At 36.1% G+C, this 26,205-nt stretch overlaps 1 protein-coding gene across 1 annotated transcript in view; it reads right to left on the bottom strand.

Moving 5' to 3' along the window:
• Positions 1–24,591, bottom strand: part of LOC129257420 (TBC1 domain family member 5-like) — a 37,933-nt gene extending 13,342 nt beyond the window's left edge. Inside the window, 12 exon segments of the mRNA XM_064096849.1 lie at positions 1,736–1,842; positions 3,172–3,314; positions 4,440–4,679; positions 5,521–5,571; positions 11,047–11,067; positions 12,318–12,406; positions 13,153–13,323; positions 18,645–18,815; positions 19,550–19,658; positions 22,317–22,485; positions 24,414–24,453; positions 24,455–24,591. Of these exon segments, the coding sequence (XP_063952919.1) occupies positions 1,736–1,842; positions 3,172–3,314; positions 4,440–4,679; positions 5,521–5,571; positions 11,047–11,067; positions 12,318–12,406; positions 13,153–13,323; positions 18,645–18,815; positions 19,550–19,658; positions 22,317–22,485; positions 24,414–24,453; positions 24,455–24,505 (1,362 nt within the window). The 5' untranslated portion in view covers positions 24,506–24,591.
• Between the last annotated feature and the right edge of the window lie 1,614 nt (positions 24,592–26,205).

Below are 26,205 nucleotides of genomic sequence, written 5' to 3'. Positions count from 1 at the left end.
GTGAGTTGACATTGGGTTTGGTTTGTTTTCATATATGTATTACATTGAAAGCTAACTGATGGCGGGTGGGGAGGGGGGGAATGTTCCCCAATTTACACCATCTTGCAGTGAAAAAAAATGTGACAAATCTGAGAATGAGAAATTCCTGAGGTCTTAGTAACAAATTTAGGAGTCTAAATTGTTATTTTTAATGAAATTGAGGAGTTGTACAACTGACATATAAGTTGCATTGCCAATAGGAGGATGTCCATATCATTAGTGATCTAAATATTTAGATCCTCATAATTTGCTTATCTTTTTGTTCCATTTTTCTCAAACTTTCATTCTGGATTTGTTTGTTTCATTTTTCTGTTTTCACACAAGCTAACTTTGTTTCAAGCTCCTGTAATGAATGGTATAGCAAATTATAAATGATGTTTTTTTTCACTTTGAAATCGTATGAAAACAATGACAACAATGTCACCAAAGATGGTGTTAAATTCTAGGGTTTCCTAGGTGCAAGTAGTTATCATAGGTGACCAGTCACCCAAAATCAACAATAAGTCACCTTTTTTCTCTTTTCTTACAGCTGAAATTAAAGATTCTCAGCTTTTCAGCGATACATGACTCATCCCGATTGCTCTGCAATAGCTCCCTCAAAAACCCTGAAGATAATTAGGAATCAATAATTCTCTTTCCTTTAAAAGAGCCTCTGAAGTTGAGAACAAAAGAACGATAAGCCATAACAGTCTTTGTATTAAGCCCAATGCTCAGCAGGTGATTCAAAACAAGAAAGCAAATGGAATGAAGGTATCATCAGATTCAGGTCAAAGTTTGCACCTCTTGGGATTGGGTCTATTCTTTAGTGTCTCTAAAAACTCAGTTCAATGCATTTTCTTGACTTCCAGGGTATCAATAGGGTATTAGTAAAGGGGTAACAAATTTGATCTTGGGATTGGTGATCTTGAAAGAACCTGGTGAAATTAAGTCATTTTCCATGAAAAAAAAAACACAATCTGGAGGCAAATTAAATCCTCAAACTTTTGACATGATAGAATGATAATGAGACCAAATCTTTTTTTTTTTGCAAAAAAGAGAAAAGATATCTAATGACACAACCCTATTGACAATTTTTTGACTGTTTTTGTTTTTAGTTTGGGTGCCTGCTACTTCATTGGTATTTCCAAGATGTGGGGTGGGTGTGGGTGTTCACAAACAATGGCCAACATTATGAGCTATGGTTTAATATAAACTCTGGTTTATAATTGTGGTCTAACTATGGATAGCCAGTTGTGACACTAGCCTCTAAAAGTCAAGCTTCAGTTTGTTAGCACATATCATTCATAACTGTCTGGGAAGAATGACTAAAATAGTTTTGCTCTTGAAGAGCACATGGAAAGCTTGACAAACACAAAATACATACAATATTAAAAAAATTACACTTCCAGCTTCCAACAATATTAGCACCGAGTATGACAATGACCCAAAACTGGACTTCTAATAGGCCTAGAAGTCCAAGAAATGTTCTTTATATCAATATGCCATCCTGCCACACATGCCACTGGCCTGCAAGTTTGTGTCAAATCATATGCTAGTCTCTTTTTTAGTCTTGCGCTATTATAGCTATATATGGTAAGATGGTAAATCATGGTAATCATGCAGCAATTGTACTTTACCTTACAGAAACTTCATACACTTACCTACTGATGAAGGGACCACATTATTTTTTTACCCAACTTAAATCTAGTGATCTTACCTTTGGATCTCTGAGATGTAAAGCCTTATTGACAAGGTAATGAATGTCATCTACTGTAGGATATCTCATTAGTAGCATCAGGCAGTCGGCATATTCCGCTGTTAGTACTGAAAAATACAACCAACATGAAAATAAAAATCATTGTTAAATTCTGAGCAGGATTTAAAAAAAAATAATAATATGTCACAACTAGATCTCACGCCTATGGCAGATTGAATTGCGGATAAATGCAATTCCAATGATAATCAAACATAATTTTACCACTCAGAAGCATGCATTGGATTTTTTTATCTTTTATATCTATCTCTGTGTTGGCCTTAGGCCTATTGTTTTTTTATTTTTTTTATTCTAAATAGTCTAAAATCATTCAAAAGACAGTCTAAATTAATTGAATAAAAAAATTTAAACAAATGCTTTTAATTGTCAACCCCACATGCAAGGATGAAAACATCTTGACTCAATATGCCACATTAATAAAACTAAAATCTAAACGTGTTTGTGCTTCAGCCAGTGGAAAGTGATAGCTGATAGTGTTCCCCTCTGAAAAAGCACCGTGTGTTCACTGAAACATGTGATTCACATAATTAAAACGCTCAAATTTAACAAATTGAAGATAATTTCCCAATGAAGACACCTCCACAGTGGAAGTGCTCAAATAGAGGAATAGACCTGTGTTATGAATTTCTTTGCCCAAGATATGAAGCAATGCCTAACCTTAAGTAACTTTAAAAGGAAATATAAAATATTGTTATTGAAGTGTTACATTAATAGGTAAATTCAACTCTTTGCATGTTGCCCCCTTCTCCACCCCCCCCCCCCCCCAATCAAATTCATTTTTTATTTCTATTTTGGTACAGGGTCTTTTTTGTTTTGTTTTTTTTTTCTTTTCTTTTCTATTTCTATTAAATCCTTATCTGTTTAATCTTTTTTTGCAGTATACAAGGGATCAGCCTAGACAGGCCAATGGCTTATTGCTGATCCCCCACATCCACTGCTACTTAATGTTATTCACTCCTATCCGTCCACTTTTTTACAATTCATTTATCGTGTACTTTTCTTCTTTCTTTTTTTTATAAAGCCAAACCTTTTATTCATTATCTATTGTGTATATTTGTATGAATATGTTTATACATTGTGTCTGTTATTTGAATGTTTTTATGAGAGATGTGAAATAAATGAAACTGAACTGAAACTGATATTAGATGTGATTCATCCTATTAAAATGCTCAAATTAAACATTGTGCAGATAATCCTCATATGCTCAAATTCTACAGGGTGAAGATGGTTTATCATTGCCTTCCACACTGTGAACACAATGTGGGACACTGTTCTTTCAACCAGGGATGCTTGAATTCCGTATACCTTGTTTCTAAAAATGTGGCTTAAAAAAAACACATAACCATATTAATGACTTTTAAACAACCAGTTTTACTTACGAAGTTCCCTGATTTTGATGAGCATAGCAACAAAAATGTAATCAACCAAGTCTAACATAGGTGAATCAGCAAAGATAGCATCCCATAATACTATCAGATCCTGGAATGTGAACTCACGGCCGAACAACAACCTCAACCATCGTCTGTTGAACAAAATTGAGAATAAGAAGTCATTATCATTATTCATTATTATAATACCAAAAATACTACAGAAAAAGTAGCAAAAACACTGCAGACAAAATAGGAAATATACAGCAGCAAAAACAGCATCCTATAAAACTATCAGGTCATGAAAATGAAAACTCACGACCCCAAAATGACCATACCCATTGTTTGTCAAACACATCAAACATATGAAGTCATTGTTTTAATTATCATAATACAACAACAAAAATACTACAGCCATATAAACTGCAGCAAAAATAACACCCCATAATACTATCAGGTCCTGGAATGTGAACTCACAATCAAACGATTACTGCAACCATCTGTACACACAACCAAAAATATGAAGCCATTGTCATTATTTATGTAATACTATGACTGTTGATTTACCAGTAAAATAAATTGATGGGTAAAAACTGACTGGCTGTCCAGGTATCTAATGCATACTAAAGTTTAAAAGAAAAAAAAATATTTAGGTAAAATCAATAAAATATAATTCAATGGTTTTTACATAAAATATGAACAGAATAATCAAATTCTTCTTGTATTCATGTCAGGCATTCTTGATTTAATGTACAACACTTCAAACACTACAGGAAGGAGGGGGGATGTTTCACCAAAAGATAAACATGACTGTGTGTGTGCCATTGTACAATATAACACCCAATCCCAATCATTATAGACAATGGTTGACATGACAAATATCTTGTTTTTTAAGATCCTGACCTCTGATGTGCGTTGTGTTTAATGTTGTTCGTATGGATAAGAAGACACCAAGAAAGAAAGAAAAAAATCATGTTCGCACAGACACTTTTGAGATATCTGTGACTTAAAAATCATTGTTTAATTTCTCTGCTGGTGCCAATTGTGGTTTCCATGACATTTGCTCCGGCGACAATTGCTCCGCTGTAAATTCTACACACTAAAGGAATGACAAACTTCAACCCTGGATTTAACAATCTTCCCTATCCTAAACCTAACATAAAACCCTATTGCAACCCTAACCCTATATCTTAGACGAAATAAAGCCCAGAGCAATTGTCACCAGAGCAAATGTTGCATCACCCTAATTGTACTCATCAAATTTGATACAAATGACTTACATGCCATATATCTGAGGCTGTATATCTAGCCTATTGAGGTGAGTGTAGAGCTCAAAATCGTGCTTCTTGAGGATGACCTCTCTTATCCTGTTGAGTTTCTTGACCAACGGAGAGGACGGGTTGCACTCCTCCGGCTTGGAGAAGGGCTCTGATTGGACGAAACCACCCTGAGGGGGCGGGAAGTCATGGCCATGATGGAACCACGGCTCGGCCGTCTCCATCAGATGACAAAAGAGGGTGCTGTAGTCAAATAAAAACAAAATATCAGGAATTAAACCGTAATAGTAATAATAATTATACTCCACTTTTATATAGCGCTTAATAAATCGGAACAATGTCTCTAAGCACTTTACAGAAATATTACCCCGGTCATCGGATCCTTGCATGCCTGCACACAATGTATGCACATTATCCACTCCCTGGGAAGCATTCTCTTGAGTTCCAAGACTCAAGGCATACTATACATAGGCTTTCTCATCCTACTGGGTACCCATTTAACACCTGGATGAAGAGTGGCAGAGTGTGGATTGACGCCTTGGACTTTTATTCATTGAATACAGGGTTTTGGCAAAAGAGGATGCCAAACGATGCCAAACACAAAGTATTTATACTTCAAACCTTTATAGACTTTACTCAATAAAATGTTTTTGTAATTGAACATGTGAATGTTTATTGAGAGAATTTTATTACATCCGAAATAGAAGTGATAAAAAACAACACACATATATTAACAAACATACTACTTAAACTTGTTATTTCACATTATTTATTCAAAAGTGGTTAAAAATCGCATTCATTTCAAAATTAGACAAAGAGGAAATAATGAACTGATAAAAATATATTATTGATGCGTGAAGAAAGAGTTTGAAATACTTTGCCTGATCGACAAATATACAGATGTGTAAAAAATATCATTAGTAATATCAAAACTGAGAATGTTGTCACTTGATAAAGTCAATACAATAAGGGCATATCAGTTCTAAAAGTCAATTATGAAATCAAATCTCTTTTTACTTATATTGAACAAAGGATTATAGTTTTGCTTTCGTTTAAAATAAAGTTTTAAGTTACTTATCCTTACTATGAGTCGTGCTCCAAGTACTCAGGATTCATTAGTTCCGAAACTATATCTCTGCAAAGGAAAGGATAAATAACAAAAGTAAGAATGACATTCAGGATCTTTTGAAGTACCAGTACTTGTAAGTGTACAGATACTGCCCAAATTCGTGCAAATTGTACATATATATATATAATTGTGAGAAGCAGGGACCTATACATTGCAAGGGTGATTTGGAGTATATTTGAGAGGATGCTATAAGGAATTAAACCATAATAGTAATAATGACAAATATACTCCACTTTTATATATATATATTCATTTAAAAAAAAAATATCAAAGACTTTCAAAGAATAGAATTAATCTCATGGAGAGCAATGTACTCAATAAATAATTTAATGATACTCAATTATTTGCATGTACCGGTATATATTTATAATCATTCAATTGTAATGGGTGACAAGAAACTCCAAACAGATATTCAAATAAAATAAATTTTATGTTTCTGCATATGTAGCTTGATAATGATATTTTATATTTGAAGCTACAATTAGCAGAGCAACAACTCTTGATACAAAGTACAGTAGCATTCTTCTCGCATTGGACTGATATAACTCATTAAAAAAATATTGATTTATACAGGCAATCTGAACGTTTTTAATGTATACGCACATTATAGCTGATTGTGAAGGATTTACGTGTTTATGCAAAATGTACATAGCATTAAAACAATTCTAAAAGATGGCTTTTTAAGACAGAAACTGTTACCTATGAACCAAAGTAAAATATGAATAGTTATTTGAGAGAATACAGTGTGTGTATGGGGGGGGGGGTTGGATGGGGGCAGCAATACAGAAATTATATGATTTTGATGTTTGATGGGTCCCAACATACCGCAGAAGGTATAAAGTACATGAAATGACTAAAAGTTGCATTGTAACTTTCTTGAGACAGATAACTAAATGGTGAATAATTTGAATTTATGTAAACATATGAATGGTTGCCTGCAAGAATAGAATGAATTGTGAAACTGTATCAGTATACAAGTACCATGAACACAGTGTCTACAATATAAACGCAAGGGCTTAAATCTAAAAATAAAAGATTGCTTCTATTGTACCATGGTACAGAGCCATGGACTATTTCATTGCATACACTAAAACAAAGTCCAATTAAAATGCACACTTTTGGCAATGGGCACTAAATTCATGCTTGAATGAAGCGTGATAGTACAAAAAAGCTGGATAGTCCATGCTTTGTACCATGGTACAATTTTTAAATCAACTATGTGAATTTGGGGCAAGAAGTTAATCATAGTGCAAGTAGTCCCACAGGGTGTTTTAATATAGATGAAAATAGATTCACTGTTTCCTAGATGTAATAGTTTTACAAACAGAACATTGTTTACTTTAATAATACCACAGATGTAAGAATCCTAAGACATACCATACTCAAATATATCTTGAAAACATCTTTTTCAAAAGCATATAGGATAGGGAAAGGAATTATGTACTTTAGCGAAATCAACTATCCTGTAATGGTCATAGTGCTTTAGATAACCCAACATTCCAAATCAACCATCTTGATTGACATCTACCAATACTTTTTTGAATTTCACCATAAATACCATATTGTAATGTAGAAAATGAGTGGACTTTAATATCACCAGTCATGATAGATATCGCTATCAATCGCCATTGGTGATCAGTAACATGTCATCCAAACATTATCACCACTCGCAGTGAATAGCGCCATCACTCACCAGTGGTGATCTCTATCAATCACCATTGATGATCAGTAACATGTCATCCAAACATTATCACCACTCGCAGTGGATAGCACTATCACTCTCCAGTGGTGATCACTATCAATCACCACTAATGATCAGTAACATGTCATCCAAACATTATCATCACTCGCAGTGGATAGCACTATCACTCACCAGCGGGTAATCACTATCAATCACCATTGGTAATCAGTAACATGTCATCCAAACATTATCACCACTCGCAGTGGATAGCGCCATCACTCACCAGTGGGGATCGCTATCAATCACCACTGGTGACCAGAAACATGTCATCCAAACAGTATCACCACTCGCAGTGGTTTGGATGTCATGTTACTGACATGTTACTGATGACATGTTACTGATCATATCACTCACCAGTGGTGATCGTTATCAATCACCATTGGTGATCAGTAACATGTCATCCAAACATTATCACCACTCGCAGTGGATAGCGCCATCACTCACCAGTAGGGATCGCTATCAATCACCACTGGTGACCAGTAACATGTCATCCAAAGTTCCAAACAGTATTACCACTCGCAGTGGTTTGGATGTCATGTTACTGATGACATGTTACTGATCATATCACTCACCAGTGGTGATCGCTATAAATCACCATTGGTGATCAGTAACTTGTCATCCAAACATTATCACCACTCGCAGTGGATAGCGCCATCACTCACCAGTGAGGATCGCTATCAATCACCACTGGTGACCAGAAACATGTATTCCAAACAGTATCACCACTCGCAGTGGTTTGGATGACATGTTACTGAAATGTTACTGATGACATGTTACTGATCATATCACTCACCAGTGGTGATCGCTATCAATCACCATTGGTGATCAGTAACTTGTCATCCAAACATTATCACCACTCGCAGTGGATAGCGCCATCACTCACCAGTGAGGATCGCTATCAATCACCACTGGTGACCAGAAACATGTCATCCAAACAGTATCACCACTCGCAGTGGTTTGGATGACATGTTACTGAAATGTTACTGATGACATGTTACTGATCATATCACTCACCAGTGGTGATCGCTATCAATCACCATTGGTGATCAGTAACTTGTCATCCAAACATTATCACCACTCGCAGTGGATAGCGCCATCACTCACCAGTGAGGATCGCTATCAATCACCACTGGTGACCAGAAACATGTCATCCAAACAGTATCACCACTCGCAGTGGTTTGGATGACATGTTACTGAAATGTTACTGATGACATGTTACTGATCATATCACTCACCAGTGGTGATCGCTATCAATCACCATTGGTGATCAGTAACTTGTCATCCAAACATTATCACCACTCGCAGTGGATAGCGCCATCACTCACCAGTGAGGATCGCTATCAATCACCACTGGTGACCAGAAACATGTCATCCAAACAGTATCACCACTCGCAGTGGTTTGGATGACATGTTACTGAAATGTTACTGATGACATGTTACTGATCATATCACTCACCAGTGGTGATCGCTATAAATCACCATTGGTGATCAGTAACTTGTCATCCAAACATTATAACCACTCGCAGTGAATAGCGCCATCACTCACCAATGGTGATCGCTATCAATCACCATTGGTGATCAGTAACATGTCATCCAAACAATTGTCACAACTCATATTGGATAGCGCTATCAATAATCATTCACCAGAGGTGATAAGGAACATGTGATCCATTTTCACCACTTGCAAGAGATCGCAATAGGCAGTCAGTAATAAGCCATTCAGGTACTATTATGAATTGCGATATATAACACATTTTACACTCCTTATCAACGCTTTGTTATATGTCAGTGACACAACATTTGCTCCTGTGACAATCATTCCTGGGCCCCGTCTTACAAAGATTTACAATTGATCCAACCAGGCGTTATTCTATGGAAATCCAGCAGTGTCATAATTTTTTCTACAGGAAATTTGCAAAATGTCCTTTGTTAACAAAGGAGAACACACCAAATTGTCAAGAAATCAATTAATTTATGGATATGCATTCATATCTAGAAAAAATTTTGAACAAACATTCATTTTATATGTTGACTTTGCTGGCTTTCCATAGTTGCGATTGATCGGATCAATCGGATCAATCGCAACTCATTGTAAGACGGGCACTTGGCCTTATTTTGCCTAAGATGTAGGTTTAGGGACCTAGAGTTAGGGGGTGGCAATAGGGTTTTATGTTAAAGGCATAGGCCCGTATTCTGAAGTCGGGTTTAACTTAAACTCAGGTTTAAAGTTGTGGTGTAAGTATGGACAGCCAATTGTTACATAATCACTAACAGTAGAGATAGCATACTTTCAGCTCATTCAGCTCTCAAATCATTCATAATTGTGTAGGAAGTATAAATAGATGATTGTCTTCACCATCGATGAATCAGGAAAGAGCACACTAAACATAAGAAACATACAACTTAATAAAAATTTTGATACTTTTGGCTTCCCATACTTAAACCACAACTTTAAACCTGAGTTTAAGTTAAACCTGACTTCAGAATACGGGCCATAGTGGTTAGGTTTAAGGGAGGGTATAGTGTTAAATACAGGGTGGAAGCTGGACACTCAGTTAGTGTGTGGAAGTTATAGCGGGGTAATTGTCACTGGAACACACGTCATGGAATCAATGCAAATTAATGAACTTTTCAAGAAAAAGATGAGAAAAATGAGACTCTTTCCCAATGAATATGAACACCATGAAGCAGAAAAAACATTTTTGATTTAAAAACCACGTCCAAATGTTTGCTTTAAAAAGCAGAATATATTCTCTGTGATTAATCATCATCTAATATTTACTAATAGAATGAAATGGAAATGGAAATAGGTTAATGTTGAATGGGCAATTCCATGAATTATTGAAAAGACATTTCCTGAAACTTTATTTTTGCTTTATTATCTAAAATTCAAGTCAATATTTTTGGTTAAAATGCATATAGAGGTTGTGAACACAAAGTGGTCTTTCTTCAAGCCCCAAAATAAATTGGCTCCAAATGTTTTTTTGTTAAGAAAAATAAAAAACATTCAAGAAATAGATATATGGGTCTAACCCAGTTTTCAAATGTGGGCAGAAAACTTTTGTCTTCTTTGAATTTATTTAGATAAACTTAAGTTCACTATGTCACATCTAATTTAAAAGAAATCAATAGTAAATGGGGGAACATCTTAAATTTGTAGTGCAGGACAAAATTTAACAACTCACCGTAATGTTATTTAAGCATTTTTTTTTAAGGCAAAACTTATCAAGCTATTCCTAACATGTTACATGTACATATCAAATGAATTGCAGCAATAACATGAATACCACAGTTTGTATTGTTTGAACAAAATTTGAAGAGATAAGAGCACAAACTTGTGTCTTGATTTTTCATGTCCCTTTTGCAAAATGTAACTTACCAAATATCAAGTTCTTATCATCCATTACTGAAATGTGTTTCAGGATTTAATTTGATACAGTGAATAGGGTTTGTCTAGATGTAATGACACTAAATACATTATCATATAAATATTATCAAAGCAACTTGACCTACATGTGTAAGCCAAGCTTAGAGTAAAAATAACCATAAAGTGTATCTAAACTAATCATGGAATTGCCCAATCGATGTATCCAATAAACCAGATGAAGGAAGGTTGCTCAATGTTCACACAGCAAAAATAGAATCCTTGGATTTAGTGAAAATGTGAGGAATGTCACATGGAAAAGGTGAATATCATGAATTAATTTGTAACATGTGAAATAGAATAATAATATAACAACCTTTCATTTGGACCAACAACTCTGTGCATTGCAGCGTTGGCGTGGTATGAAGAAAACATATGATATATAACAATTACATACACATACACATTTATTACAATAATCATAATTCAAAATACTATTAGATAACAGAGAGCTCAACACATCACATATTACTTCAAAGCAAAGAAAAGAGAGGAATGTAAATTAGTATCATGCAATTTATCTCTACTCATGCACACTCATGCAGTGATCTACAAACTGTTATATTATCTGCCTTTAAAGCTAAATGAACGTAGTTGCAGTAAAACACTGATTTCGTGAAAAAGTCTGTAAAACCAAGGTAAAGTATTGATATATCATCGTGGATCTAGATCTGGTACAGTTACATAAACTGAACTTTGTGAAATCATAATATCTAGCTAAAAAACGATCACACCGAAGATCGCCAACACAGATAGGCACACGTGGGACAGTGTATTGTTATTGCTGGAATAAAGACCCGACGGAAGTGACCGAATCCGCGCTTATTTTGCTTATTTCTCAGCAATTACACAATTTCTTCCAGAATCCTTTGGCACATATTTTTTATTCATACAAACAGACACTTTGGTGATCATTATATTAAATTCTGTAAAAAGTCATTTTGAGATCGTTCCCAAAACTGGAATTTATCTTTAAAGATCATATCGAAAGCCAAATCAACTATGCGTTATTACTGGAAGGCCATGAGGAAACCGAATATAACGATGCTATTTTCATGGAATTTCATGTGGACTCTCATAATCTTAATCTGAATAGCACCTCTTAATTGCCTGGATTATATGATGTCATTGTATGAGAGTGGAGTCCAGATTACATTTTTCTTTATGTACAAAATATTTTTTGTTTTCTTTGCAAATTTACAATTTAAAACAAATAGGCAAAAATAAAATGAAATTGTTGTAGTCCCTCCCATTAACCAAGGGTTTCTTACTTTCAATGTAATAATAATAATAATAATAATAATAATAATAATAGCTGGATTTATTAAGTGCTTTCGCCTGAGGACACAAAGCGCTGCTATTATTACCCCAATATTATTATTATAACATTATCATTATTACAACAATATGAAGATTTATGTCAGAACAGATAGAGATGAACTATTACTGGTCTGTAGAATATAATTGATTGTAATAAATAATTACTGGGGAAAATTAAAGGGTGGGTGTAGAAAAGTGGTCTTTGTGGTATTAAAATGGCCACTCCATCAATATTGAATAGGAGTGAAGCATGTAGTAGGTACTTACAGTTGGGATTCCATTTCTTTGGCATGTAAGAACGCTTGTTGGTCACAATGTATAACAAACATCAGTGGAGCTAGTAGTTCATGCATTCCCTGAATGGAAAAAAAAGAAGAAAAAAATGGGCTCATCGGAGGGACCTTCAGGTCACAGTGATTAAGTTTGCTATCCTCTTCCCAGGCTGGCAACTGATGCACTGGGAGGACTGCTAATAAATATTGCATTAGTATATATGATATTCTATGTAATCATTTTGTGTTAAAGTGTCATATAAATACATGAATGAATATAAATAAATAAATAAGCAAACAAACACATAAATAAATAAATACATTTTAAAGGTTAATAATAATAACAATACACAGAATTAAGGTTTTAATCAAGTTCCCTATCAAAATTAACACTATATATTACCCCAGATTAATCTGTTGCTGCTGTTTGTAAACTGAGTTATTTAAAGGAAAAAAATCATATGACAATTTAGAACAAATATTATTTGAAAGCTCATCACTGTTAACTTTTTATAAAAACCTAACAAATAAACTTTTTAAGTAGTCAAACAAGGAAATAACTAACAGCACATTTCAATAGGACTTGGAAACAAAAGCAATCATTTGTAATGAATATATCTGGTAATGGTAAGTTGTATTCTTACCCTATCCCCACCCACGTCTACCTTCAAATAACACCTTCATTATTGTATGGAAATCTAGAAAATTATTATACAAACATAAGAGGTGGATATCTTGTCTCTGAATTTTTACCAGTGGTACTTAACTGACCATCTATTTCCTTCAACTGACCACTTGACATTACATCCGTCATTGGATGGCGAACTGACCTGTTTGTATAGCACGTGACTATTTTCCTTGGCGAAACAGAATAGGATATCCACCATCATCTCCCGGATCTTCTCGCTCTTGAAGAAAGCTATCTCCGGAAAGCATCTGACCACGTCTTGCCTGATCTCGGTCCGGCAATCCTTGTCTTGGAAGAATTTATTCCAAGGGCTCTAAAAAATAACAAAAGCAGGAAATGGATAAACATCATTTTGATTCAGGTTGTTTTAATCTTCAATTGAATAACTTCAAGTATTTAAATGACTTGTGTAAACAAACACAGATCTTGTTATTGATTTTAATCTGTTATCGTTAACATAAAATACCTGATAGCCCTCTTCACTCGACATATCATATATTTCAAAATATTTGTCAATTTTGCTGACTACCAAATGAATTCATATTTTAATTCAATTTTAGTTCAACAGTTATTTCAATTCAATTTCAATTCAATATATGTTGTCCAGAATGGATATTTGTTTTGTTTACAAGTCAATACAAAAATACAGGATTATCAACATGAAATAAATAGAAAATGGATGTAGATACTATGAAATAGGATATTTGTTGACTGATAATTCAATTCATAATTTGTGATATTTTGTACTTCTTTGTGATTGTAAATTATTTTGATTTTGATCTTAATGATTAAAAAATGTCATATAATTCAGCTGAATATTCAAATTGGAATTCAGAACATAATTCAGATTGATTTTAGTCATCATACAGAAGAAATTAAAATTTTATAAACAAGTAATTCATATTCAAGTAATCAAATAGTATCATATAAACAATCCCTTTTTATTAAATATTTTTTATTATCATTTTTTTTACCATAAATTTTCACCTAGTCGCACATCTTCTATCAAACCTCAACAAGAAACCACTTTAACCTCACTTTATCTAAAGTGTAAAATATTTTCTAAATTTCCCTTTCTCACCCACTCCTGATTTTCCCTTTTCTTCTGCCTCTTATTATTTCCTTGTGTGGATTCAAGGAACTGATCCTGCAGGAGGAGGCACGATAGCTCAGTCGGTAGAGCGGGGGATTCGTATTCCGGTGACCCGTGTTCGATTTACACTTGGTGCGCTATTGCCCTTTGGTAAGGCATTAATCCTCATTACCAGGTCCTTCGGAGAGGACCTTAAGCCGTCGGTCCTCTGGTTGCTTGCTTACAAGCATTCATGCTTTCTTAGCAATCAGGTAAAAAAATCCCAACCAATTAATCAATCAACCAATCAAGGGTGCCCATTCACCTCACCTGGGTTAAGAGCAGCACAATGTGGATTAATGCATGAAATTATGCCATAGCTGGGAATTTGAAACCATGACCACCTGTTTCAAAGTTCAGAGACTAATCTACTTTGCCACAACATTCACTTCATCATGCTCGAAAAAAGTATTGAACTTTCAACTTGAAAAAAAAAGACTTAAAGCACAGGTTTTCCACTTCCACACCATTTCTCTTGGATCTGAAAAATGTTGTAGTATGTAATGCACTATAGCACTGCAGATGTGGGATATATTTCAAATTATATCCCTTACTTAAGATTGTTGTATTGAGAGTGTACACAAGGATAAAAATAATAGTTTTACTACGAAAAACGTTTGCTGTGAAATAGTTCATTTTCCTTGCTGACGTCACGCATAGTCCATTTTTTCCCTAGGGAAAAAGTGAACTATACGTTTTTTTTCCCCCCCCCCTACCTCGTGATTCGCGAGCTGTGCGACGCGATGCGAGCAGAGCGCTGCTCAGCCAAACGGCACTCTCCACTGCATGCCACAGGAAACTTTCGGCGAGTTGCACTAACCAGGTGCCGGGCCAGGTGCGCTCGCTGAACAGACGATCCATACGGCGAGACCTATTATTTTCTCAACTTCTCAACGATTGTTCTACATCGACTTACTAAAAATCGTTTCGCTGTAAAATGGTATGAGTGGAAGAGATATAAAACAAATATACAATGACCCATTCTCGGAACAGGCTAAAACTATTCGCACTCAGGAACATCACATAGTACTATTCTCCCGAGGGCCATCGGCCCGAGGGAGAATAGTACTATGTGATGTTCCTTCGATCGATGCGAATAGTTTTAGCCAGATCCTCGAGTGTCATTGTATATTTGTATAATATTTGTCAATTTTGCTGACTACCAAATGAATTCATATTTTAATTCAATTTTAGTTCAACAGTTACATGTATTTCAATTCAATATATGTTGTCCAGAATGGAAATTTTTTTTGTTTACAAGTCAATACAAAAATACAGGATTATCAACATGAAATAAATAGAAAATGGATACAGATACTATGAAATAGGATATTTGTTGACTGATAATTCAATTCATAAATTGTGATATTTTCTACTTATTTGTGATTGTAAATTATTTTTATGTTGATCTTAATGATTAAGAAATGTCATATAATTCAGCTGAATATTCAAATTGGAATTCAGAACATAATTCAGATAGATTTTAGTCATCATACAGAAGAAATTAAAATTTTATAAACAAGTAATTCATATTCAAGTAATCAAATAGTATCATATAAACAATCCCTTTTTATTAAATATTTTTTATTATCATTTTTTTTACCATAAATTTTCACCTAGTCGCACATCTTCTATCAAACCTCAACAAGAAACCACTTTAACCTCACTTTATCTAAAGTGTAAAATATTTTCTAAATTTCCCTTTCTCACCCACTCCTGATTTTCCCTTTTCTTCTGCCTCTTATTATTTCCTTGTGTGGATTCAAGGAACTGATCCTGCAGGAGGAGGCACGATAGCTCAGTCGGTAGAGCGGGGGATTCGTATTCCGGTGACCCGTGTTCGATTTACACTTGGTGCGCTATTGCCCTTTGGTAAGGCATTAATCCTCATTACCAGGTCCTTCGGAGAGGACCTTAAGCCGTCGGTCCTCTGGTTGCTTGCTTACAAGCATTCATGCTTTCTTAGCAATCAGGTAAAAAAATCCCAACCAATTAATCAATCAACCAATCAAGGGTGCCCATTCACCTCACCTGGGTTAAGAGCAGCACAATGTGGATTAATGCATGAAATTATGCCATAGCTGGGAATTTGAAACCATGACCACCTGTTTCAAAGTTCAGAGACTAATCTACTTTGCCACAACATTCACTTCATCATGCTCGAAAAAAGTATTGAACTTTCAACTTGAAAAAAAAAGACTTAAAGCACAGGTTTTCCACTTCCACACCATTTCTCTTGGATCTGAAAAATGTTGTAGTATGTAATGCACTATAGCACTGCAGATGTGGGATATATTTCAAATTATATCCCTTACTTAAGATTGTTGTATTGAGAGTGTACACAAGGATAAAAATAATAGTTTTACTACGAAAAACGTTTGCTGTGAAATAGTTCATTTTCCTTGCTGACGTCACGCATAGTCCATTTTTTCCCTAGGGAAAAAGTGAACTATAGGTTTTTTTTCCCCCCCCCCTACCTCGTGATTCGCGAGCTGTGCGACGCGATGCGAGCAGAGCGCTGCTCAGCCAAACGGCACTCTCCACTGCATGCCACAGGAAACTTTCGGCGAGTTGCACTAACCAGGTGCCGGGCCAGGTGCGCTCGCTGAACAGACGATCCATACGGCGAGACCTATTATTTTCTCAACTTCTCAACGATTGTTCTACATCGACTTACTAAAAATCGTTTCGCTGTAAAATGGTATGAGTGGAAGAGATATAAAACAAATATACAATGACCCATTCTCGGAACAGGCTAAAACTATTCGCACTCAGGAACATCACATAGTACTATTCTCCCTCGGGCCGATGGCCCTCGGGAGAATAGTACTATGTGATGTTCCTTCGATCGATGCGAATAGTTTTAGCCAGATCCTCGAGTGTCATTGTATATTTGTATAATATTTGTCAATTTTGCTGACTACCAAATGAATTCATATTTTAATTCAATTTTAGTTCAACAGTTACATGTATTTCAATTCAATATATGTTGTCCAGAATGGAAATTTTTTTTGTTTACAAGTCAATACAAAAATACAGGATTATCAACATGAAATAAATAGAAAATGGATACAGATACTATGAAATAGGATATTTGTTGACTGATAATTCAATTCATAAATTGTGATATTTTCTACTTATTTGTGATTGTAAATTATTTTTATGTTGATCTTAATGATTAAGAAATGTCATATAATTCAGCTGAATATTCAAATTGGAATTCAGAACATAATTCAGATAGATTTTAGTCATCATACAGAAGAAATTAAAATTTTATAAACAAGTAATTCATATTCAAGTAATCAAATAGTATCATATAAACAATCCCTTTTTATTAAATATTTTTTATTATCATTTTTTTTACCATAAATTTTCACCTAGTCGCACATCTTCTATCAAACCTCAACAAGAAACCACTTTAACCTCACTTTATCTAAAGTGTAAAATATTTTCTAAATTTCCCTTTCTCACCCACTCTTGATTTTCCCTTTTCTTCTGCCTCTTATTATTTCCTTGTGTGGATTCAAGGAACTGATCCTGCAGGAGGAGGCACGATAGCTCAGTCGGTAGAGCGGGGGATTCGTATTCCGGTGACCCGTGTTCGATTTACACTTGGTGCGCTATTGCCCTTTGGTAAGGCATTAATCCTCATTACCAGGTCCTTCGGAGAGGACCTTAAGCCGTCGGTCCTCTGGTTGCTTGCTTACAAGCATTCATGCTTTCTTAGCAATCAGGTAAAAAAATCCCAACCAATTAATCAATCAACCAATCAAGGGTGCCCATTCACCTCACCTGGGTTAAGAGCAGCACAATGTGGATTAATGCATGAAATTATGCCATGGCTGGGATTTGAAACCATGACCACCTGTTTCAAAGTTCAGAGACTAATCTACTTTGCCACAACGTTCACTTTATCATGCTCGAAAAAAGTATTGAACTTTCAACTTGAAAAAAAAAGACTTACAGCACAGGTTTTCCACTTCCACACCATTTCTCTTGGATCTGAAAATGTTGTAGTATGTAATGCACTATAGCACTGCAGATGTGGGATATATTTCTTACTATTACCTCTTCCATCTGAGATAGTGGGTTATTGAGTGTAGGGTCCAGTGCACTACCCATCAGTCATTTTACGCTCTATAAAAATACTATAATATAGAAATGGTATATATTTATTACTATTACCTCTTCCATCTGCGGCAGTGGCTTATTGAGTGAAGGGTCCAGTGCACTATCCATCAGTCATTTTACGCTCTATAAAAATACTATAATATAGAAATGGTATATATCTATTACTATTACCTCTTCCATCTGCGACAGTGGGATATTGAGTGTAGGGTAAAGCGCACTATCCATATATATTTTGCACTCTATAAATACTATATACAATTGGTATATATTTATTAATATTACCTCTTCCATCTGCGATAGTGGGTTATTGAGAGTAGGGTCCAGCACTCTATAAATACTATATACAATTGGTATATATTTATTAATATTACCTCTTCCATCTGCGATAGTGGGTTATTGAGAGTAGGGTCCAGTGCACTATCCATCAGTCCTTCTTTTGTGCTCTGTATATACTTTTCCCTGAAGCCATCATATTTCTTTCTATTGGCCCTCACAGACTTCTGCCAAGTCGTTCTGTCATCAGGTAAGCATTCTAGGTAGATCTGGGGAGAGGGAAATCATTTGTAATTTGTATATGAAAAATATTAGTAAAGCTGTTTTGAAATGCAGTTTCCACAATGAACTACAAAGTTGCAGTCTTCAGTGACTGACTAAAGCATGATTTTACACATGACTGATGACCCTCTCCTGTGCTAAAGGATATAAAATCGTGCACAAAGTTGAGCATAAAGTCATGGTAGTTACAATAATGACATTATATGCCCAGTTTTCTCAAATCCAAACAGTATGTTGGCTGTGTTGACTGCCTTCTGCTGTGTGTATCTCCTTACAATGTTAACTCCACTCTACATTCAGTGTACCTTGTACACACTGTATGTAGGTCATACTGGGTTCATCTAAAGTTATGTGGTGTAGTGTACAGATTCGCTCTATAAACATAGTCATTGACACCAACCCCCAGTTATTTTCGAACTTTGGTTTACATCTCCTAGGTTTTAATATAGTTCCTGTACGTATGATACTTTTAAACTTTTGGGCTGGTATTTTTTTACGTGATAAGCCTAATGTTTAGCCCATTTCCAAGAACCAAAATGAGAATTGTTTAATTCAGAGCAAAGGGAAATGATCACTTTAATATCACAACTGTTTTGGGGGCACATGCATGAATATGATCTAGCAATGGAATAGAATAGTGACATGCACTTTTTGGGAGGATTTCCATAACTAAAGGATAGGCTTTAAAGTGAAGATGTTTGGCAATATTTGTAAAGCTCACCTTCCAGCAGATACTTCGGAATCTACTGCTCCTTAATCTGCCTTTCTTACCCTCTTGTTTAACTACCTGTAGATAGTCATCACGCTCAAACAGGCGAAACCATTCATCCCTGAGGTATGAGTAGAAATAAAAGTTGTAGTATAATCAGAAATTCTAACAGAATATTACAAGATTAGCTGTATTAAAGCAAGTACCAACCAGGAGCACAAACTTAAAGACCTTAAGTCCTTAACTACTCACATCTGGGCCCTGTCTTACAAAGAGTATGATTGATCCAATCAATCGTAACTCTAAGAAAATGGGAATTTAAATTGTGTTCATTAAACTTTGTGTTTGTCATGGTCTGTAGAACAATGTCATTTTACGTTTTTAGCGTATAGAAGTTTACAAGAGTTCAAGATGACTGTCATCATATTAGGTTGTAATATGTATTCGTATATCTTTACATGAATATAAGCTGCTTTTTTGCATGAATTATGTTAATGTCATGTTTTATTTTTGTTGTTGTTGATTTTTATCATTATTATTGTTAAAATAATTGATATTTTTTGTTTATGTTTTTTATTATGCTGATTCAATAAAACACATGAAAAAAAGTCAATCGTAACTCTATGGATATCCATCAGTGTCATAATTTTTTCTACATGAAATTTGCAAAGTGTCCTTTGTAAACAAAGGCGAACTCACAAAATTGTCAAGAAAACAATGATTTTATGCAATATACATCATATCTAGAAAATATTTTGCACAAACACGCATTTTAGATATGGGCGTTTCTGGCTTTCCATAATTGAGGTTGATCAGATCAATCGCAACTCTTTGTAAGATGGGGCCCTGGCAAGGTTTCTAACCCATAGTGCAACATTGTGAGCAGTGTAGTCTGGTAACATAGGCCCATTTGAATGATAACACTGCTCAATACTTTCATACTACAATACTTATGTCACCAAACTAAGAGCAAAACAAGCACTTTTCCTCTTAAAATATTTTAGTTTCTAAATAAGATTCATGCAAATGCATTATCTGTATCATTAACAGTAAATCTCAAAAGGTTTATTTTGAGACAAGCTAATATAACATACATTCATTGGCAGACCACAAATAGTATTGGTCCGTTCACTTTCCCTATTAAGTGTTTGTTTAGCCCTAGTAGTCTTGGGGTATTTTCAGTCAGTCATTCCCAGGTAGCCTCAACCCCTAAGGCCTCAGGTTGCTTAATCACAACCAAAATTTGCATAATGGAAGAAAATGACACAATATATGGGGTTGCATAGCTGAATTTCACTCCACCTTTTTATTCTATTTTATAACGTAGAAACTTTTATGAACAAATAATGCTAATTCATGGATGAAATTCAAACTATCAAAATGTTTTCTCATTTATCTTATTATTTCTTAATTTTCTTGAATTGTAGTTCTGTATTTAAAAACTTTGCGTTTTTTCTTGTTTATTTTTACTTGAATTGTAGTTCTGTATTTAAAAACTTTTCGGTTTTTCTTGTTTATTTTAAAGGAAATTGTCAGTGATACTATTTTAATCACAAACAATATGAAATTGATTGCTGTTATTTAGCTAGCTTAATTAAAAATAAGGAAATTAATTTTCGACTAGAAACAAACTTTGCACTGGATTTGTATGCGAAATCTTTCTGAACAAATTGGGGTCTGACATGCACTTACAAATGTTGAGAAACTCGAAACTACATACACGGCCATCTCGAATTTGGTCTCAAAATTTTTGCAAGACTTAAAAAGAAAAATTCCTGAATTGATGTGGTGTAATATTTTAATGTTATGAATTCATCATACAACATTTTGAGGAAGGCATAATGGGAAAAAAATCTGTCATTGATATATAGAAATAAATACTGTTCATCCTTACAATCTCAAAGACCCAAATTCTTAAGGCAAGGAAATCTGATTTTTTTGGGGGGCTACTTTTTGGAGAGGGGATTCTTTTTATAAAATAGAAACCTTTAAAAATATTCCTTTTATGCATCATGATAACAGTGATAATAATAACAGGCATTCAATTTTTTCCGTCTATCTCAAAATTTTCAATTCCGAGACATACACATAGTGCAATGACTGTATGAAGTTGGACATAAACTTACTCTCCATTTATAAAATTACATAAATGGTCGGCCAGGCTTCCTCAGGCTGACTTCATGTAGGTGTCAGTTAACAGGAAATAAATTAGGTCATAAAGTGTTAATGAGAAACCTACAACAGGATGTTGATAGATGTACATTTCATGCAAACCACAACATCAATGCAGAAGATACATGCTCTATAAAAGATTTGTTGCTGATAGGTATACACCTGCTTCGTCTATTCACCATTGGGTCGCACCCCATATGGTTTCATCCTAGTTTGTTTACAACCAGTTCATCTACTAACCATTTGGTCTTATTGCCATTTAGTCTAATTTCCAGGCTATACTTATTTCTTTTACTATCCACTTGGTCTAACTTTTAGATCCACTTGATCTGTTAGACCAGCAATTAGACCAATTGGATATCCACTTGGCCTGTTAGACCAACTTTTAGATCCACTTGATCTGTTAGACCAGCAATTAGACCAATTGGATATAAGACGAAATGGGTACAGCCTAATTGGAAATTTGACTAAATGGTAAAAGGGCTATATGGCAATTAGACCAAACATGGTTAGACGATGAACTGCTTATGGACAAACTGTGATTAGACCATCTGGGATTAGATGAAACACAGGAGTAGACGAACCCGAAATTTACTTCATAACTTACCTATAAGAGTTTGTAGTACTGCTACTGTGGTATGTGTCTTCTTCATTGTCAACTTCCCTGGCTACGATCTGGGCATCCCTGCCTTGTCCTGGTTTTTCTTGGATTTCTTTAGATGTGGAACCCTCCTTGATCTCTGACTGCTGAAACTCAGACAGCGGGTCCTGTGATGCTGCAAAGCAATTCAAGAAAATATAACTCTACTCATGATTTTACATATAATATTGGATGCAAAACATTTCAATTTTAAAAGCAACATCCTTTTTCTCATCCCTTTGCCTTTACTTTTTTCATTTCTAATTGAGTTACCTTTTTTTTTTGCTCAACTTCCAACATCTGAAACCAGTGAAAAAAGATTTCTGTAGTACAAGAAATACATGAGGTCAACAAGCGATTTCACCCTCAGGACGGGTCGTGTGGTCCAGTGGTTAGAGCATTGGACTCATAATCGCAAGGTTGTGAGTTCGAATCCCAACTCTGCCATTGTCTCCACTTTGATAACAAGTGGAATGCCTCTGGCCGTCTCACCTGCATCACGCGATTCAATATAGCAGCAGTGCTGATTTTGAAAACTACTATAACTCGCACAAGATGTTCAGTGATACTTGGTTACTCTTATTTCCACGTTTTATGAACTAGACCCATACACTTATAGAGATATGATGGTAATTCAACAAATACCCCCAACGTGGCCAAAGTTCATTGACCTTACATGACCTTTGACCTTGATCATGTGACCTGAAACTCGCACAGGATGTTCAGTGATACTTGATTACTCTTATGTCCAAGTTTCAAGAGAAAGATCCATCAACTTTCCAAGTTATGATGGTAATTCAACAGATACCCCCATTATGGCCAAAGTTCATTGACCTTTGACCTTGGTCATGTGACCTAAAATGCGCAAAGGATGTTCAGTGATACTTCATTACTCTTATGTCCAAGTTTTATGAACTAGACCAACACACTTTCAAAGTTATGGCGGTAATTCAACAAATACCCCAATTTGACCAAAGTTCATTGACCCTAAATGACCTTTGACCTTGATCATGTGACCTGAAACTTGCACAGGATGTTCAGTAATACTTGATTACTATTATGTCCAAGTTTCATGAATCAGATCCATAAACTTTTAAAGTTATGATGGTAAATCTATAGATACCCCCAATTCGGCCAAAGTTCATTGACCCTAAATGACCATTGACCTTGGTCATGTGACGTGAAACTCATGCAGGATGTTCAGTGATACTTGATTAACCTTATGTATAAGTTTCATGAACTAGGTCCATATATTTTCTAAGTTATGATGACATTTCAAAAACTTAACCTTAGGTTAAGATTTTGATGTTGATTCCCCCAACATGGTCTAAGTTCATTGACCCTAAATGACCATTGACCATGGTCATGTGACATGAAACTCAGGCAGGATGTTCAGTAATACTTGATTAACCTTATGGCCAAGTTTCATGAACTAGGTCCATATACTTTCTAAGTTATGCTGTCATTTCAAAAACTTAACCTCAGGTTAAGATTTGGTGTTGACGCCGCCGCCGTCGCCGCCGTCGGAAAAGCGGCGCCTATAGTCTCACTCTGCTATGCAGGTGAGACAAAAAGGCCCAAGAGTGATATCTGTCGTCTATTACGTTAGGCACTATGACTGATTAACCTAGACGTAAAATGTTTCCAAGGTAATTGGTTATATATATACCAGCTTGGCGTTTACCAGCAAAAAATGCTGTCCTACCGAGTTCCTACGGGAGTTACCACAAACAGAAAACAGAAACAGAAAACCAAAAATCCAACCTAAAATTTGCAAAATGCAATGCTCAGGTGTGACCATCTTATCTCGTAAACTTGCCCCAAGATCTGCCACAAACAATATTCAAGAAATTAGAAAATCAATATTCTTTATACAGCAGAATAATGAGATACTTTTACAGCATGATGACTCGTTCAGCAAAAAGCAGCCTTTAAACTGAAAGAAATAGCTCATAAAACTCATCAATCACCCAAATGTGGCAAAGAAATAGCCTCTAAACATTAAATTATTTCCTCTCCTGGACTTATGGGTAGTAATATAAACATCTAGGTATAAGTACTTACTCTGCATTCCTCTAACTGGTGTTGACTTTGTAATTTGTGAAAGGGTGTTGGACATCTAACCAACCATGAAGGTCAGACACAGGTGAGGTCATGGGATGATATGGCCAAGTTTCAGCAAACGTCAGTTCTGTTCTGCTGAAAGTACCTTGGTGAAAAAACTACTTGTCTCTCCTCAGAAACGTAAGGTGTGGTTTTTTTTTCCTCCCAGACTAGTCTTGCTAACAAACAGATCTGATAATGAGATTATACACTACTCAAAAAAAGTTAAGGACCACTTTTTAAAACGTACATAAAGATTTTATACAAGGTGTTTTATTTCTGGAAATACCTCAGTACAACTGTCCTAAATGTCCTTAAACACGCTGTAATCAATTTCACGCATGGGTGGTTTCAGTTGTTGCACAATGTCTCTCGCATCACTGCACATCCTGAAAAGTGGGCCCCGAGGGGTATCAGCTACCGACATGAAGTGGTAAAAACGAATGTCTGAGTGTCTTTCAGGCAGTTCAGTAACGAGTGTGACCACCTCCTGCAGCAATAACGGCTTCACAGCGCTGTCTCATGGAGCTGATGAGGCGATTGATGTCTCTGACGTCCAGTGCATCCCATGCAGCCTCCAGAGCCACACCCAGCTGCTGCAGTCCAAGTGGATGGGCTTCGAGCTGCTCGAGACTCCTCCCCATCATGTCCCAGACGTGCTCTATCGGGTTTAAGTCCGGGGACCTCGCTGGCCACTCCATACGCTCAATCCCCTGGCCCTCAAGGAACTCGGTCACCACCCTAGCTCGGTGGGCACGGGCATTGTCATCCATGAAAATGATGTTTTGTCCCACATTTTCTGCAAATGGCACCACTATAGGTTCAAGGACCTCATCCCTGTACCTCACTCCTGTCATTGCTCCCACTGGGACCACGTAGAGACGAGTACGGTTGGCGTAGGTGATGCCTCCCCACACCATGACGCTGCCTCCCCCATAACGGTCATGTTCTGCAATACAGGGGTCTGCAAATCTATCTCCTGGTCGCCTCCAGACTCTCGAACGTCCATCATTGTGGTCAAGGGAAAATCTGCTCTCATCTGTGAACAGAACTCTACGCCATTGCTGTCTGGTCCATCTGACATGCTCCCGGGCCCAAGTTGAGACGAATTCTTCTGTGAGCAGGGGTGAGTGGGACACACTGAGCTGGCCGTCTGGCATGCATATTGGCTCTGTGAAGTCGGTTACGGATTGTTTGAGTGGAAACAATCACTCCAGTTGCTGCAGCGAAGTCATTGTTGAGGCGGCGTGCACTGTGAAAGCGGTTGCGGAGGCTGAGATTCGTCAAGTAGCGATCATCTCTAGGGGTTGTCGAAACTGGTTGGCCACTGCGGGGTCTCTCGGAGTATAGCCCTGTCTCTCGGTGTCTTTGATTTGCTCTGCTAATGACACTGTGTGACACGCCCATCATTCTGGCTACTCTTCGCTGACTGAGGCCAGCTTCCAGCATCCCTAGGGCTCTGGCTACATCTGTTTCACTTAGGTGGTGTCTTGGCATTGCTATCCAGCTGTCCAGGATGCCATCAAACACAATGAAATCAATTTCACTCATGCAGTTCTTTCATGTCTCTTGCATCATTGCAATGTGCCCGTACAAAAGTGGCTTCCAAATCATTTTCTGTCTTTAGTCTCTACAATCAACAACTTGCTGACAATAGCAATACCAAGATACAGCTGTCCAGAATGCCATCAAATACAATGACATCAATTTCACACATGCAGTTCTTTCATGATGTCTCTGGCATCATTGCAGT

The sequence above is a fragment of the Lytechinus pictus genome, chromosome 3 (assembly GCF_037042905.1).
Source record: "Lytechinus pictus isolate F3 Inbred chromosome 3, Lp3.0, whole genome shotgun sequence".
NCBI classification, from domain to species: domain Eukaryota; kingdom Metazoa; phylum Echinodermata; class Echinoidea; order Temnopleuroida; family Toxopneustidae; genus Lytechinus; species Lytechinus pictus.
Note: the sequence above shows the minus strand (reverse complement) of the source record. Positions and strands in the feature narration are given on the sequence as shown.